General features: G+C 29.9%; 1 protein-coding gene across 1 annotated transcript in view; it reads right to left on the bottom strand.

Moving 5' to 3' along the window:
• The window catches only part of dare (NADPH:adrenodoxin oxidoreductase, mitochondrial), a 42,798-nt gene extending 27,218 nt beyond the window's left edge, over positions 1 to 15,580 (bottom strand). The window contains 6 exon segments of the mRNA XM_076453397.1: positions 2,847 to 3,017; positions 4,757 to 4,801; positions 7,689 to 7,811; positions 10,582 to 10,674; positions 12,282 to 12,448; positions 15,467 to 15,580. Coding sequence (XP_076309512.1) covers positions 2,847 to 3,017; positions 4,757 to 4,801; positions 7,689 to 7,811; positions 10,582 to 10,674; positions 12,282 to 12,440 — 591 coding nt within the window. The 5' untranslated portion in view covers positions 12,441 to 12,448; positions 15,467 to 15,580.
• Between the last annotated feature and the right edge of the window lie 635 nt (positions 15,581 to 16,215).

Below are 16,215 nucleotides of genomic sequence, written 5' to 3' on the forward strand. Positions count from 1 at the left end.
TTGTATTACAGTGTCACATGTGCAGTCTGTTGACACTAGTGACAAGCTTACTTCTTCATTCTTGTCAGATTTGTACTTCAATTGTTGACAGTAAAATAAGCACACAAAATAAATGTAAAACATCCAGAAGTTCAAAATCCTCAAGAAAAAAGCTTTGAAATGTGAACAATAAACTAAGAAAAAAGCCACAGCTCCTCATTTTATTTCTTACTTTTCCCCTTTTCATTATATCAGGTCATCCCATCAGTAATGTTTGAAAATTTAATACAGAAAGTGCATCTTCATTTTTGTTTTTGTAGAAGGCTTTAAATTACTAAAATATGCAGTAGGACGTGTATAAAAATGTTCAGACAAATAAAGGAAACTAACCCAACTCCACTTTTTCAGATCATTAATCAAATAAACCCTCATAAACATCAGGCATATAATGTTTTATGAGTTATAAAAAAGCAATAGTGCAGCAGAAACTACTCAAAACATTCAAGGTGTTTATGGTGAAGAGTCTCTCAGTGAAAGAAAATGTTGAAGATGGTTTCAGAAGTTCAGATCAGGTGACTACAGCTTAAGCAATGCACCATGTTCAGGTCATCCTGTTGAGTTTAATGATGACTTGCTACTGGCTGCACTTGATGAAGACTGCTGTTGAAGAACTAGTACAGAAGCTTAATTCAACCCATTCAACAGTTCACTGTCATCTGCAACAGCTTGGAAAGGTGTCAAAACGTGGAAAATGGGTCCCTCATGATTTGACAGAAGCCAACCTTAGAACAAGAGTAGATATTTGCACTTCTCTGCACTCTCATGAACGTAACTCACGTTTTTTGGACAGGTTAGTGACTGCAGATGAAAATGGATATTTTATAAAAAATGTTAAGTGCAGCAGGCAATGACTCAGTGCAGGTAAACTGGCTAAAGCACAATCCAAAACAGATCTCCACCCTAGGAAAGTCTTCTTAGGTGTTTGGTGGGATACTGTTGGTGTGATCCACTTTGAGTTGCTGCCACTCAATGTAACGATTACATCAGACTTCTGCTGTCAACAGTTACAGTGCTTGATTGTTGCACTGAAAGAAACAGAGGCTCATTTTATCAATCATAAAGGTGTTACACCAGGATAATGCACAGTCCCATATAGCAAGGATCTCATCCACAAAGATTGAATAGCTAGACTGGGAAAAACTTTCACATCCTCCTTATTTTCCAGACCTTGCTCCATCTGATTATCATCTATTCTGAAGTTTGCAGAACTATCTTGATGGAAAAAAGTTTGGAACACATGAAGATGTCAAAACTACCCTCTTTACATTATTTTCCTCCAAACCCCAAAAATTTTTTAGAAGTGGCATTCAGAAACTTGTGAATCATTGGTAGGAAGTAATTAATAATAATGGAAAATATGTTATTGATTAAATAACATTAAAAGCGTTTGAAATCCTTTCTCTTTTTCTGAACCTAAAATCAAACATTACTTAAGGGATAACCTGATACTTTTGATTATTTCTCTACTGGCTGAAGAATAAAAAAGACTTTTATGAAGTCAAGTAATAACAAATGAAACAAAGTTTTATATTTACTTAGGAGGTTTTTTAAGTAAAAATACTTCATTAAAAAATGGATTTTTTTCATACAAACGATGGGCAATGTTTACTAAAAGTTTGTCAAATTTTGTAAAGATACACATAATATGTTAACAGTTACAATATTAAAACAATATAAAAATGTTACATGGTTGGTTCCAGAGACCAAGCTGATAATGAGAGAGTTAATTACATGCATGACTACTGCATACAAACTTAAAGATATGTACCTCAATATATAATATATTGTAACAGATTTTTTTTGCTACAAATGAATTAGTAAAACTTAAAACATTTTTACAATTGTCACAGTAATTGCTAGCCTTAGTAATATACTGAAGGAAGTTCTGTCCACAAAATGTTTACTTTTATACTTCATCATACATACCACAAAATGGTTTTAAACAGCAAGGGAAAGAGATACTTGTGATGCTGATACTATTATAGCAAGTTAAGCCTATCTTACTTTACAAATAAAGGATCTGAGCATGTATTTTATACTCAAAGTTAATATTCAAATGAAACTAAATCAATAATATTTGCTTTTCTAGTGCTAACTGTTTAACTGCAGTATAATAATAACAAAGGGATAAGCACATTCCACAATATCAGCATGTCTCCCATATAATACAATATTAAAAAGGCTCCCAAAAAATGTAGTCTCTCTCTCGCAAATAAGGGAAACTGAAAGAAACTAAGATGTCACAAACAACTTTCTTCTCATTTTTAACGAATGTTAATAAAAGTCTACTAATTTCTAAGCAATATATCTAATGTGTTTTTCATTTAAAACTTAGCCACAAGAGCTGTAAGTTTTGATTTTGGGCACAAAACAATAAGTAGGCTATCTCCACTGCAACCACTGTTGATACTAAAATCCAATTTTTAGTTTTGCAAGTCCTCAGACTTCAATCTAAGCCAAACTAGAACCACCAATCCCTTTAACAATATTCCTACCTTATTAAACAATTTATAAAGTTATCAAGTATAACAAGCCTCTCAACTACAGAAGCTACTTACCAATTATTCTCTCAAGCAAAGAATGTTTTCAAGAATAGATTTCAAAACTATTCCAAACTATTTGATATCTCTCTTGTGAAAGGTACACCTGACAAAAGTATTACTTTAATTTCTCTTTTTAAAACATTTCTTCAATAAATGTTTTATACTTTTGTAACTAATACATTTAAGTTTCTCACCTGAGGAGAGAAAGTAACAAGTTTTGTTTAAAAGAAATGTTTCTCTTTGAAATAATACAAAATCATTCACCTGAAGAACATTTACTGGTGTCAGAAGAATTCGTGCAACATCTAAAGCAACATTGCCATGTCCTACAACCACTGCTGTTTCAACATCCAAATTTGGAGAGGTTTGCATATCTGATGGTAAACCATTATACCATCCAACAAACTTCCGTGCCGAGAGTACATTAGAGAGATTCTAAACACAAAGTAAAATTGTTTTCATTAAGTTTTTTTCTTTATGACTTTTCTGACTTATGACACTTCTAAAATATTTTTAGGATTAAATTATGAGCATTACTGTAGAAATAAAATGAAGCCACCACATTTATCAGTGCACAAGAAAAATTATTATTACCAAACAAGTTTGACAACTACACTTTTGATGACACTGCACAAAAACAACAGTGATTATACAAAAAATACATTTAAATCTTGTTATTTCTAATTAATAGGTACATTCTCTATTTACTCTTAATTAAGTAAAATTAATGCTAATAAAGTCTTGAATGGGTGATACATCAAGCAAGACCTTTAGTGTAATAATTTTTTTAAAATCAAAAACATGATATATGCTATGATCAACATAGGATAAAAATAAGTGTTTTCATGACTTGTTAATCATGCGTAATGTATTGTACATTATTATTCATTTTAATACAGACAGACAGTAGGATGTAAAACATTGTTCACTATATCAAATCTCCTGTGAAAGTATATTACTAGAGATTTTCAGCACCCTAGCAATCAGTAAATTGAGTTACACAGTGTGAAAATATACATATAGAAACTATTATTTCATTTTAAAACACTAACTTCAACACCAAACTACGTTTGTAAAAATTTCAACCAGAAAAAAAAATTACTCATTAAAAACTTGTACATTTAAGGTTAAAATACCAGCAGAAAGATAAACAGCCTTGCATACTGAAATAATAGTCAAGTTTTAACATTTCAAAGACAGTTTCATTTAAATTCATAAAAACTTGAAACGTTTCAAGTTTTCTAGGTTTGCAAGAGTAACATTAAAACCTGTCTCCAAACATACAACATCCATACAGACAATATAAAGTGTATACTTCCTTGTTTGCATAATAACCATTGTTCAGTTTAACAACATCACTTATAAAAGGCTTATTAGCAGATATTCACATACATTACTTTAAAAAAACACTTTCTTATTCTTTAATAAGAGAGAGTTTGAAATAATGAGAATTCTGCAAATTATCAGTAAACCATACAAAATTCAGACAAGCTTCAAATAAGTACATTAAGTGCCATATTCCCATGTGTTCAGTGTGTATTAAAGAAATTAAAAGACATTACGTACTTCATTTATTCAAGTTAAATAAGTTTTAAATACCTTAATAGTAAAATTAAGACTTAGAAATAAAGAATATACAAATATCCAAATCTTAAAGGGTAGACTTTAAAGATACTTGACTAGTTTAGATTCACACATGGTTGTTAGGTGTGAGAATAAATCAGTAGGATGTTCAAATAAACTGAGACAATAAATGGAGCAATATACCTTTGTTCTGTATCAAAAATGAAATTATCAAGTGTGTAAGATATTCAGGTTAATTTAAAATGCGTTTTAAATAGTGTAAAAGTTCCATTAGACATAAGCATTTCGTAATATCAAGTCCCCACTACTCCCAAGTTACATCTTGAAAGCATCTAATATTATTTTAAATGTCTTCAACAATCAAATTGTTGAATGCTCACTAAACCTCAATTCTAGCTCGCATGTTTCACATTTCTAATTTAACTTTTATATATACATAAAGTGGGTCCTGTTTCTGCAATCATCTCCAAAACCTAGAATATATTTTATAATCCCACATTATAGCTTGTACCCTGGGACCTTTTCAATTAGTGCAGCTTTTATTTGGCTTTAAGTTATAACAAACTAATATACGCATCAAAGAGTCATACCTCACCTGGTATACCTAATGAACGATCTTCTTCAGCACCATAACTCTATAAAAATAATCCATTAATCAGATAGAGCTAAGCACTATAAAACACAACTCTCAAATAAATTAAAATTACTATTATTTATTTTGGATGTGAGCAGTTAAAACTATGAAACATTTTTGTCTAAAATGATAAAACATATCTATTTATTCATTTCTCTCATTGTTTTCTTCAAATACATCACTTTTAAATAAAAAACAGATTCAATTCTGCTTAAGAAAACATACTACATAAAAACAAACTTTTACAATACAAAGTGTTTTAACAAATTAAACTTTACAACTTACCTAAACATAATAATATGTAAGCTTCCTGAATTCTAATTTAGAATGAATAATTTCTGTGTATTTATTTCATGTTAGTTTACTAAAATATTGGTTTTACTAGCCATACCTAATTTAGCAGTGTAAGACCAGAGGTCATCACCAACAACTAGAGCTACTCTTTTACCAATGAATGGTGATATTGACCATCATTATATAATGCCCCATGTCCAATATGGTAAGCAGGTTTTGTGCAATGAGAATTTGAACCCACAAGCCACAAACAGCAAGTCGAATGCATTAGCCACCCAGCCATGCTGGGCCCAATCAAAATATAACTACACATATTATTAACCCATTAAATATTCAAAGGATAAAGGTTTCAATGTTAAACAATATCTAACATCAGATGAATAAATCTTCACTTATCAGAAGAATTTGATTTGTTAATAGAGAGTCTGGACCCTAACATTGAAATTCAAAATCCTAAAAATCAATTTCCGTATAAAATTTTACTCAGTTCTCTTCAGTAAATTTGACAATAAATTTACATTTTCTGGGAAATTTCTCTTTATAGTTGACATTAATTGACTAAAATCAACAAGGTTCAATGATTCAGTGAGTTATACCTTAGAAGATGTACACTTCAAGTTACTATACTCATTTGCCTCAACTTTTCTAACAAATTCTCATTATGTTTAAGATAATTAGTTGAAGAGTCAGAATTTGTCTTTCATTACGAATCATGCCAAGTGTTTATTTCCTGAATACTACTTTTTATTCAAATAATTACTTAGAACTCAAAATATTAAGACATAATTAACTTCTACATTTCTTAAAGATTTAGTTTTATAACAGTTTTATTTCTTTAAACTGGAAGTTAATGTTAGTGTTGATAAAGTGAAATAGAAACCGTCATGTTTATTATCTCAACCTATCAAAGGACTATATCCAATGTATCTTTTCCATTTTACTTATTTATACTGGTTTGTTACATTAAATATTTAATAAAATATTGAAAAGATTTTTTTACTGATGTATACATTCTTTGAACCTGAATGAACTATTATAAATTTTTATAACTTTGATCTTTTTTTTTTTTTTTTACAACTGTTCAGTGGTTAATGGTCAGTTCAATTTACAGTACCTCCCATTTAGCCATCTCCATCATGTATGTTACTCTTGGCCAAAAGAGTCAAATCTGTATCACGTCACTCACCTCAAATGAAGGGTTGCTACATTAAATTTAAATAGGGCTCACACTACTCCATAGCCAGAAATTTTAATTTGAATTTAGAGGTTAATTGAATGTCAATATGTGTTAGATTTATTATATTTGCCACCAAGACTGACAAACAATTTTCTTTCATAACACAAGTATATTTTAACATACAAACAACAACAACACAATTTATAATAACAATCATTGCAAATAATAATTCATACACAAAAGTTTTACAGACTTGTAAACAATACCAAGTCTTCTACCTGGTCTGGAACTGAACATTTTATTCATAGTTCATGATGAGCAAATTAATTTAGAGTTGATAGTGTCACACTTCTTTTAAAAGCTAGCTTCACCCATTTACAAGCTGACTTTTCTTTGAGAAAGATATCTTATGTTCTCATAGAAAAACTAACATCTGAAGTTAATTCACTGAAGTTAAACGCTTTGTAATGTTCGAAATCTATTAACATTTCTGGTCAAATATCTAGTTTTCTGATTAATAATAGTTTATCACAGTTTTAGCTTCCAATGTTTGTAGTATACTAACTGTTGTAAACCAACAATACTAAGTTGTCTCTTAGTGTTGATTTATAAACTTAAGACAAGGTTCTTGAAAGTTCAGTTTTCAACATTATTGATCTTTACACATACACATCATACATTAATTTGTACACTTAAGAATTTTCTACAAGTTTAGAAAATTAGCTCGGCTATTGGAATACACATTTAATGATAAGTTACATGCATTTTTAATGTGTATGTATATTTGTTTATTTAATTGGAACAAACGATTATGTTAAAATAAATACATAATAGTAAATCCATTACAACATGTAAAAAATGATGTGATATTATTGGATGTAATACCACTGGTAACAACATTAATCTACTGTTGCTTATGAAGCCATTTATGAAAGAAATGTCACATATCTTCTTCGTATCCACATTTAGCATTATACATCCCCCACCACATGTCTCTGAAGTTTAAAAGAACAAAGTCCTGTGTGAATCATGAAGTGTAACAAGTTTACATTTTCTTGTGCACAACATTTCCTGCATGAACCAATTCTGTGTCTCACAAAGGGCCATTCAAATCCATGTTGCTTAATGTACACCTACTATCATAACCATGAACCAATTCTGTGTCTCACAAAGGGCCATTCAAAGCCATGTTGCTTAATGTACACCTACTATCATAACCATGAAAGCACTGCACAACTTTCAGACAAGTACAAATGACAGTTAACATACAAGTTAATTTTACCGTCATGTTGTTCCACTGGGAATTTAAGAACCTTACTAATACTCATTTATTTCCTAAATCAAGAATTTTGATAAATTATCTTTATACTAAAATACTATTAATACATTAGAATTCACTAATAAACTTGTACCATACCAAAACAACCATGTGGTATGCTTCCTGAAGTTCTTTTAACATCACATCTTCACCAACATTAACATTTCCGTAGAACTTGCATCGACTGTTAGATGCTGTATTTGTAAAAGTACTAATGACATTCTGCAAAGAAATATTTTTTATTTACAAAAACAACAAACATAAACAAATGAATAACTTTTCAATAATTATTTTGGTTTTTAATGTATACATAGAAATTTTGCTGTTTGTGTTTCTGCATTTTAAAAAGCAGTTTGAGGGAACATATTAACAAATTAGTTTATAATAGGTAACATTTTATCTACTATACTGAGGTTGAGTGGTATATTTGTTACACATTGTTTTTGATTGAATACAATATATATTAAATTACTGGAACAGTTATGATTAACAACATGGAAGTACTGTTTACTTTGATGAAGTTCATGAAGAAACATTACGTTTTTGTAAAACCAGTGTGTGTACGTGCGTGCAAAACGAAAGGCTGGTTCCCTAATTCAAAATCAATTTGCAATTAAACACCATACAGTTTAGTAGGTAATGACAGAGGTCACATTTATTCTGAGACTTGCATAAATGAGAAATATGTAGGTTTCTAGTTTCTTCTTGTCCATTTAAAAAATACTAAAAGCTGATTGATCAAGGGATGTAAAAAAATACATACTACCATAACATGCTGAAAAAAAGAAATACCTTTTCACAGACACAAAAAATTAAAGTTGTCTAATAATAATAATCACAAAAGATCATAACCTGTAAATATTAATTTTAACAAACATGGTTTGAAGCATCAACCCCTTTTTTTCCTATTAATGTTTTATTACAAAGTATAGATATATGATGGTTCAAGTAGATAAAAGCCCTTTTCAATATTTGAAACTTTCCTGTCAAATACAGCACACATAAATCAATAAAATAGCTGAACAAAACTCACAGAGCCAGAGCATGGTTCACTACTATGTATTCCCTTCATGTCACATGTCCAACTGATGTGCATTTTTCTTCTTTGAATTGCTTTTTCTTGAAGAAAGCTGAAATCTTGGGGTTTTATTTCCTTTTCAATTTGAATTAGTTTAAAGATTTTGTTTTACTGACAAAACCTTCACAATCTTTACATCATTTGGTACTCTACACACCTTTTAAAATGTTGACCAAAAAAAACGTTCAAAATCAGTCAATCACTGACACGATCAAACCATAAGAGTTTAACAGCTGAACTTTATTTAATGTAGTTAAAACAATCAACTGTTACATTTTCATTGTAACTAACTTAAGGGAATGAAAGTGACTTGCCTCTGCCAACAGGTGCAATTACAAATTTTATTATGAATTTCTAATGAAACAAGCATGTGTAACATTCTCCATATTACATGTTGCAAAAAAATAAAAAACACGCCGACTTCAACATAGCGTAGTTTAAAGGTAAAAGTCAGTTTCTTTTGATATAACAGTAGTTTGTCTTCATCAACAATAGAATTTAGTGCATGCATACATTATCCTTATAATTGTATTTGAGGTTCCAGTATTCACTTGCTAGTTAGGAATTCCAAGACGGCTCTAAATATTCAGAGGTTCATTAAGTGGTGTCCAAGCAGTGCAAGACTTTGTTGTTGTTATTACAAAGACACTTTTTGACAATGTTTGAATAGTAATCACATATTAAAAAATATACATCTTAATTTGTATAAAGATCTTTAGTTATATTAAAGTTGTAATATTAAAAAATAACAAAAAACACCACCACTAAAACAAAACATGCAGTTGCTCCTTCTATGCCTTGCAGCAGACAATTGGGGTAAATTACAGAGTAGGCATATTTAGGACTGCATTGCTTCAAATGAGAAGTGTATTGGACACCTAATGTATATGATGCGAGAGAAAAGTTATAGAAGAATAAATATGATACATGAAATATACACTAACACTAATCATTTTAATACTAAAAAAGGAACAGTGAAACTATAAACTCCCTTTAACCAAGACAAATGTTTCATTGGTCAACAGCATTGGTAAAAAAAAGAGAGAGAGAGAGAGATCTCTCTCTCTCATATAGCTTACTATAGCTAAGGATCCAAGCTTATTTTTTTATAAAACTGTTAGTGTTAATTTGTTTTGTTCTACTGTTATGTTTATTAGATATGATTAATTAATAAAGAACATACGTTAAAAAGTTGTTGATGCTAGACTGCTCAGAATGGCAACTGCTTTAGTTGGCCACAAGAGGGTAACCTTGTAATGCAAACTTACTGTACACGTGTACAAGTAACCCTCACAGAAATTACTACATAAGTGATTTTTTTTTTTAATATAAAATCATTAATACCAGTTCTGTGACCCATATCTTTTAACCACACAGAAATGTTTCATTTTCATTTTTAAAATGGTTTTTCAATCAAACAAGCTAGTATTTATAGTGATGCTATCAGTAAATTATACAAATTGGTACTATCAAAAGGTTAAAAATCTACTATTAATTGCAGCTCTATATATTAGTTTTAACACTGTACAATCCTATGCTTGTGTACAACTAATCATAACAGTGAAGCATGTTAAAAAAAAATATGGTTTACAATTCTTAACTTAATTCACTTTGAAATTATATCAACTAAGCATTACGTGTTCCAATGGGTTCTCTCTCTCTCTCCCTCAAGAGATTTTTTTTTTCTCTCTTCGTAAGTTAAACTAATATAATGGTTTTCATTCAAAGGTTAATTTTTGTTTATAAACAGGAGTCAACATATGTACATTCCTTTCCTTAACTATATCTGAATTGATTGATTTGGTAATGAAATTAAACTCAAACTGCACTAATCAATAATTAACAAACATTAAACTGAATAAGCTTACAAGGTGTGCAAAATATTTAATTTGGTAACCTTTAGTACAAACTCACTTTCACTTCTGGATGGTCTGGAGCCACTCCAAACCTCACCAATCCAAATGGAACTGGCAATCTTTCATAGATATCCACTTCTACTCTGGAGTCCTCAAAAAGATAATTACAAACTTTGTCATTTAATAATAAAACATAATATACTAACAACTTTTTAAAACAAATGAGAAGAGAAAAAAATTATATTAATATCAGAGAAAAGATACATACACTGCCAATGACAGGCAAGCATAATCTGCTTGTTCATGAATGTTCTTATTATGAATTTATTAATATCTTAGATTTTATTATTTTGTAGAGAAAAAGTGTATTCATAAGTTAATTTTTAAACTACTTAAAAACCAAACAGAGTGCCCTAAAGCAAATAGAATAATATTAGTTAAAATCAGAGTTGAATATTAGCTAAAGTATAGCTGCTATTAAGAGAGTTTGAGTAATTTATGCAAACACTGGAAAAACAACAGAAATAAAATATATTTCAAGATCAAATTCACCAGAAATATTACCATGAAAATATGATTCTATAGAAATTAAATAAGATTCAGAAAATAAAAGAGATTGATGGATTATGGATAATTTACACGATTAAGATTCTGAAGACTAATATTCCGTTACAAAGACCGTTACATTGGGAAGACAAACAACAAACTATTCTCAGAATCAAGAACATCAATTATGACAAACAAGAAGAGAAAAAAATATCTTACTTCTCAATTTTGCAATTGTACAAGTAAAAATGTTAAAAATATGTGAAACAGAATTTACGTCATTTTCATTTCAGAGCAAAGTTACACAGTGTGATTGATATCTGCTCTGTTCACCATAGGAAAATGAATAGTCCACAAACTTACTGCTGACTTACTGTTGACCACTGCAGCCACACTAATATTCCTCAGTAGCTTTCCCAGAGTCAAACACACTTCTCATACATTTTTTTTAAACACACAAGACCATTACAAACCTTCCTAGTCCAGTTTTAGTATTAAACAAACCAGCAGCCATAAAAACACCACATAACCCTTTCCACCTTTCCCCATCACAATTGATTGCTGATCATGTGATGTTTGTTGCAAGATGTTAAATTAATTATTAATGAGGCATGCACCATATGGTTTGACCTACTAGTTTAGGTGACTTTAGCAGTTAAACCATGGATAAACAGTTAGGAGTCAAAATCTTGATTAGAAAAAGGAAACCAAAACATAAAAATACATGACACTAGAACAGATATTACAGAACTGAAGACAGACATAAGAAAGATGAGACATGTACAATTGTCTTTTAGATAAAAAAAAACACTAAAGGTAAAACAGAAGCAGTATTGTGCTACAAAAGGTGTATAAAAGTGAAAAACATTAAATAATTATTATGTGCTTGAGGAGACAACAATATTAAAGTTGATACATTAACATGAATAAATTAATTATTATACTCTCATCACCTTGGTTCAACTAGGAACTTTGTTTTAGCTTTCACTCATTTATTCCTAACATATATGACGTATAATTTAATGGACAAAATGCTGAAAATGACTAAATATATAATAACTTTCCTTTTTTAAAATACTTTAAGATACATAAAACACAAAAGTCAAAGACTGATTTCCATAAAAAAAAAGTTCTTTAGCCGGCTAAATTTCCTTTCCTTTAAAAGACTGAGAACAAAAACAAAATCAATTCCAAAAGTTAAAAAATTCTTACCTTTAGGAGTTGTTGAGCTGTGTAAAAGCCAGCTGGTCCACTACCAATAACACATACTTTTATTACCTTTTTTTTCTCAGAAAATAAACGAACACAACTCTTACTTTGCAGTTCAGATATCACAGAGCTAGTGCTGCGTAATATCCTCATGCCAATCATTTTGGAAACTGTAATACAAAACCAATCTGCAATATATGAATGAAAAATTGTGAAAATTATAAACACTACTCCATCTTTAAAAAACTTCTAATAATTAAAAGTAACATTTAGCCAGGAACCCCAGAAAATTAAAAATAATACTTAAATTTTATTTATTCAAAAGGTCAAACAAAACAATCTTATCCTGAAAGATCCAGGTTTTCTCGTCCAAAATAACTACCTAAGAAACTTCGATTTTACACTCACAAACAAACTGGAGAAAGAGAGTACTTATCTTGTAAAAAAAGCTAATCACAGCTAGATTTAAAAGCAAAGTAACAGATGACATTAATCTATTAAGACTACTTAATCTCTCAGTAATTGAAAAGTGATCACCAAATCAAATTCAAGCTTTAGTATTCATATATCCAATGCTTTAAAAAGTTCAAATTAAGAGCACAAAACACATCAGTTCATACAAAAATGACAGTCTTATATTAATTTGGACATTATATCTTCATAATTAATCTCCCTAATACCTATTGGTTTGGACTTTCAAGTACTCTTTCATCAAGTCTCCCCTACAACCAGCAGATGGTTAACAGATTATTTAAATTTGTTGATGATATTAGCTGTAGCAACGATACCATCTTTAAACCATCTTCTGTGCATGTTGTCGAGTTACACTTAAACTACTTCAATATAAATTTATTTTAATGAAATTATCATTATCAAGTTAGTTAATCTTTTGTTATTTTCAGTTTTAATCCTTTATTTTTAATTTTAAAAATATAAAATTAATTAAACGTGCAGTTTTTGCTGCCACATAACCTTGCTCACAGTTACATTTCTCAACTTTTAAAAATTCTTATACAAAAAAACTGAGTAACTAAAGTAAACTGTTATTTTAGACAGTTGAAGTCCACAAAAACAAAGTATTTCATTACTATCTGATGTTCCAAGAGTTTCTTCCTAACCTAAATAATTGTAACATTTTTTTTTTCCAAGTTTAAAGTTAGCCAAATCCACTTCCTATGCAACTATTTGAAGTTGAATGACATGCTTATAACTAATAGAAAAAGTAGATTTTCTTCTGTTTAGCTAAACAGGCCAACATATATTAGCAGCATGTGTGTTTCCAAATACCATGTTGAAAGAAGATCAGTCAGTTGTCAAGAGCAGGACCGCTAGCATTTGGTTATACTTTCTTGTCTTGAAACAGATAGATTGCATTTAGGTTTTACCTTTACATTTTATTTAAGTATGTATCATTTGTGTTTTAAAATGAATATTTGAAACATTTATTTTTTTTTTAATAAGTTTATCTTTTTCTTATCTGGATTGTGAAAGCACATAGACATTTCGGAATGAGAGACTACCATCTTGTTTTCCCATTCCACATCTGTGCCCAAAGTCTGAGAAAAAATATGTTAATGTTATAAAAACTGATAGATACTATGCAGATTTGGTGTGCATAATTTTTATTTCAAATTTATTTATGTATAAAAATACATATTTATATGAATACACATTTTATTTATGTTTTTTTTTGCAAAAAACAAAACATTACCCTCTTCAGAAATTTTTTTGGTTTTGATGTAAAATCTCCTTAACTAAAATTGTATTAAAAATAATAATGAAATATTTCTGTGTGTCTGCTTTTCATATCTCTCCAATAAGGTAATAGTCTGTTATGAAAAGATTAAAACCTATTTATTCATTCTATTCTATAGAATATAAACCTATAAATAACAAGAACAAATGTTTTATTTCAGTAAGATGATATGGCCAAAGCAATGGAATGGCAAAATTGGTGAAAGTCAACTTATTTACCTTCATCTATAATACTACTGGTTCTACTACAACACAGATGTTAATCAAGGCTTGACACCTGTCCTTAGGCTGACAACAGTTCAATTTAAGAACAGTATCTAACCAACAACTTTCATAAATTTTGTTACACACTAAAACAGTGAAAAAGAATAAATACAAGTCCAAAGAGGTTATACTCATTCATTATACATGTCACTAATTAGGCCTAATTTGAAGTATTGTGTTCAATCTTGAATTCCTCATCTTAAGAAGAACATCTAATTATTAGAAAGAGTTAAAAACAAAAAAAAAGCTACTAGATGATATTTGGGATGAAAAGATTGTCATATGCAAACAGGTTAATACAGCTAAGCCAGGTTTATTTTTCTAAAAAGGTCATTGGCCTTTGGAAAAGATTATCTTTGTATCTGGTGGATGCAAATAATTTTAAGATGACAATTTAATATGCTAAAGACTGGCCTTGAAGTTGTTATATTTTAAAAGTTTAGTTTAGCTGACAAGACAGTCTTAATGAACTGAAATATCCTTTGTCATTCTTAAATGTTTATCTTATGTTATACTGAAAGAAGAATACTCAGTAATGCTTCGTAATGACAATACATTTATAGGTATTTGTAGCTACATTTAGGATATTGAGGAATTATAGAATAATGGCTTTAGATCTATTAGCAAGTTGTACAAGTATTTGGTAAATTATCTTTATAGTAATAATGAATTTGGGTTATCATAATTTGGAATTGAAGAGGATCTCAATATATTGCTAATTACTGGTGGATTAATAAGTCAAGCTGTAGTAGTCTACTGTTAGTAGTAAAGTTAATGTAATATGATGATATGTATATAGATATACAGATTACAAGTCAAAAGATGCAATTATCCCTCCTTTCTAATCAACAATTAAGCCTCACTTGGAATACTGTACATTTTGGCTCCCTTATTAAGACATAATATTAACTTATTGGAAATCGTTCTGCGATGGGATATTAGAATGATCTGGGTACCTGATAATGACAAATCATTATTCTACTGTTGTATGTTTGTTAATGTTTCAAAATTACATATTTTCTTCTCTCTCCATTACCTTTTCAAACAGTCTCCAAAATTTATTATCTCAAAGCGGTTTCCTTCTCATTAAATTCTCACAATTTACTGGTTAAAGAATATTTCAACTTAGAACATAATATGAAAAAAAGCAGACAATGAAAAGTACTTACCTTACTTACACACCCTATGTTATCATCTTTTAACAAATCTCATTTCTCTGTCATTGTTTTATTTTTATCTAAGCAGTGAGCATCTGATATATTGTATATATGCGGCACCTACTGGTAAAAACCAGTTTTCTTATAAAGAAAATTACCTGCACTATTTTAGTTGTTTAAAGCACACATGAAGTCGGATATGCTAATATAAAGTTATATATAAATGTGTATCTACTGAAGGAAATACTACCTATTGTGATGCATATTAAAGTTCCAACTATCATGCGTTTGCATAGTTGAATAAATAATACGTATGCAATATTAGTTTATTTTCTGTTGCTTCAAATGAAAAATAACAATTAAGATGTTAAATTTTTGGCCCGGCATGGCCAGACGAGTTAAGGCATGCGACTCGTAATCTGCGGGTCACGGGTTCGCGTCTCCGTCGCACCAAACATGCTCGCCTTTTCAGCCGTGGGGGCTTTCTAATGTCACGGTCAATCCCACTATTCGTTGGTAAAATAGTAGCCCAAGAGTTGGCAGTAAGTGGTGATGACTAGCTGCCTTCCCTCTAGTCTTACAATGCTAAATTAAGGACGGCTAGCGCAAATAACCCTTGAGTAGCTTTGTGCGAAATTCAAAACAAACAGTTAAATTGTTTTACTTAAACACCTAGAAAACACGTTCAAGACACATCATGAACCAGACATGAACAGATACTTTTATAATACAGTCAGAAACTTTATTGATCAAAACAGAAG

Source organism: Tachypleus tridentatus, chromosome 9, assembly GCF_004210375.1.
Source record: "Tachypleus tridentatus isolate NWPU-2018 chromosome 9, ASM421037v1, whole genome shotgun sequence".
In the NCBI taxonomy this organism is placed as follows: domain Eukaryota; kingdom Metazoa; phylum Arthropoda; class Merostomata; order Xiphosura; family Limulidae; genus Tachypleus; species Tachypleus tridentatus.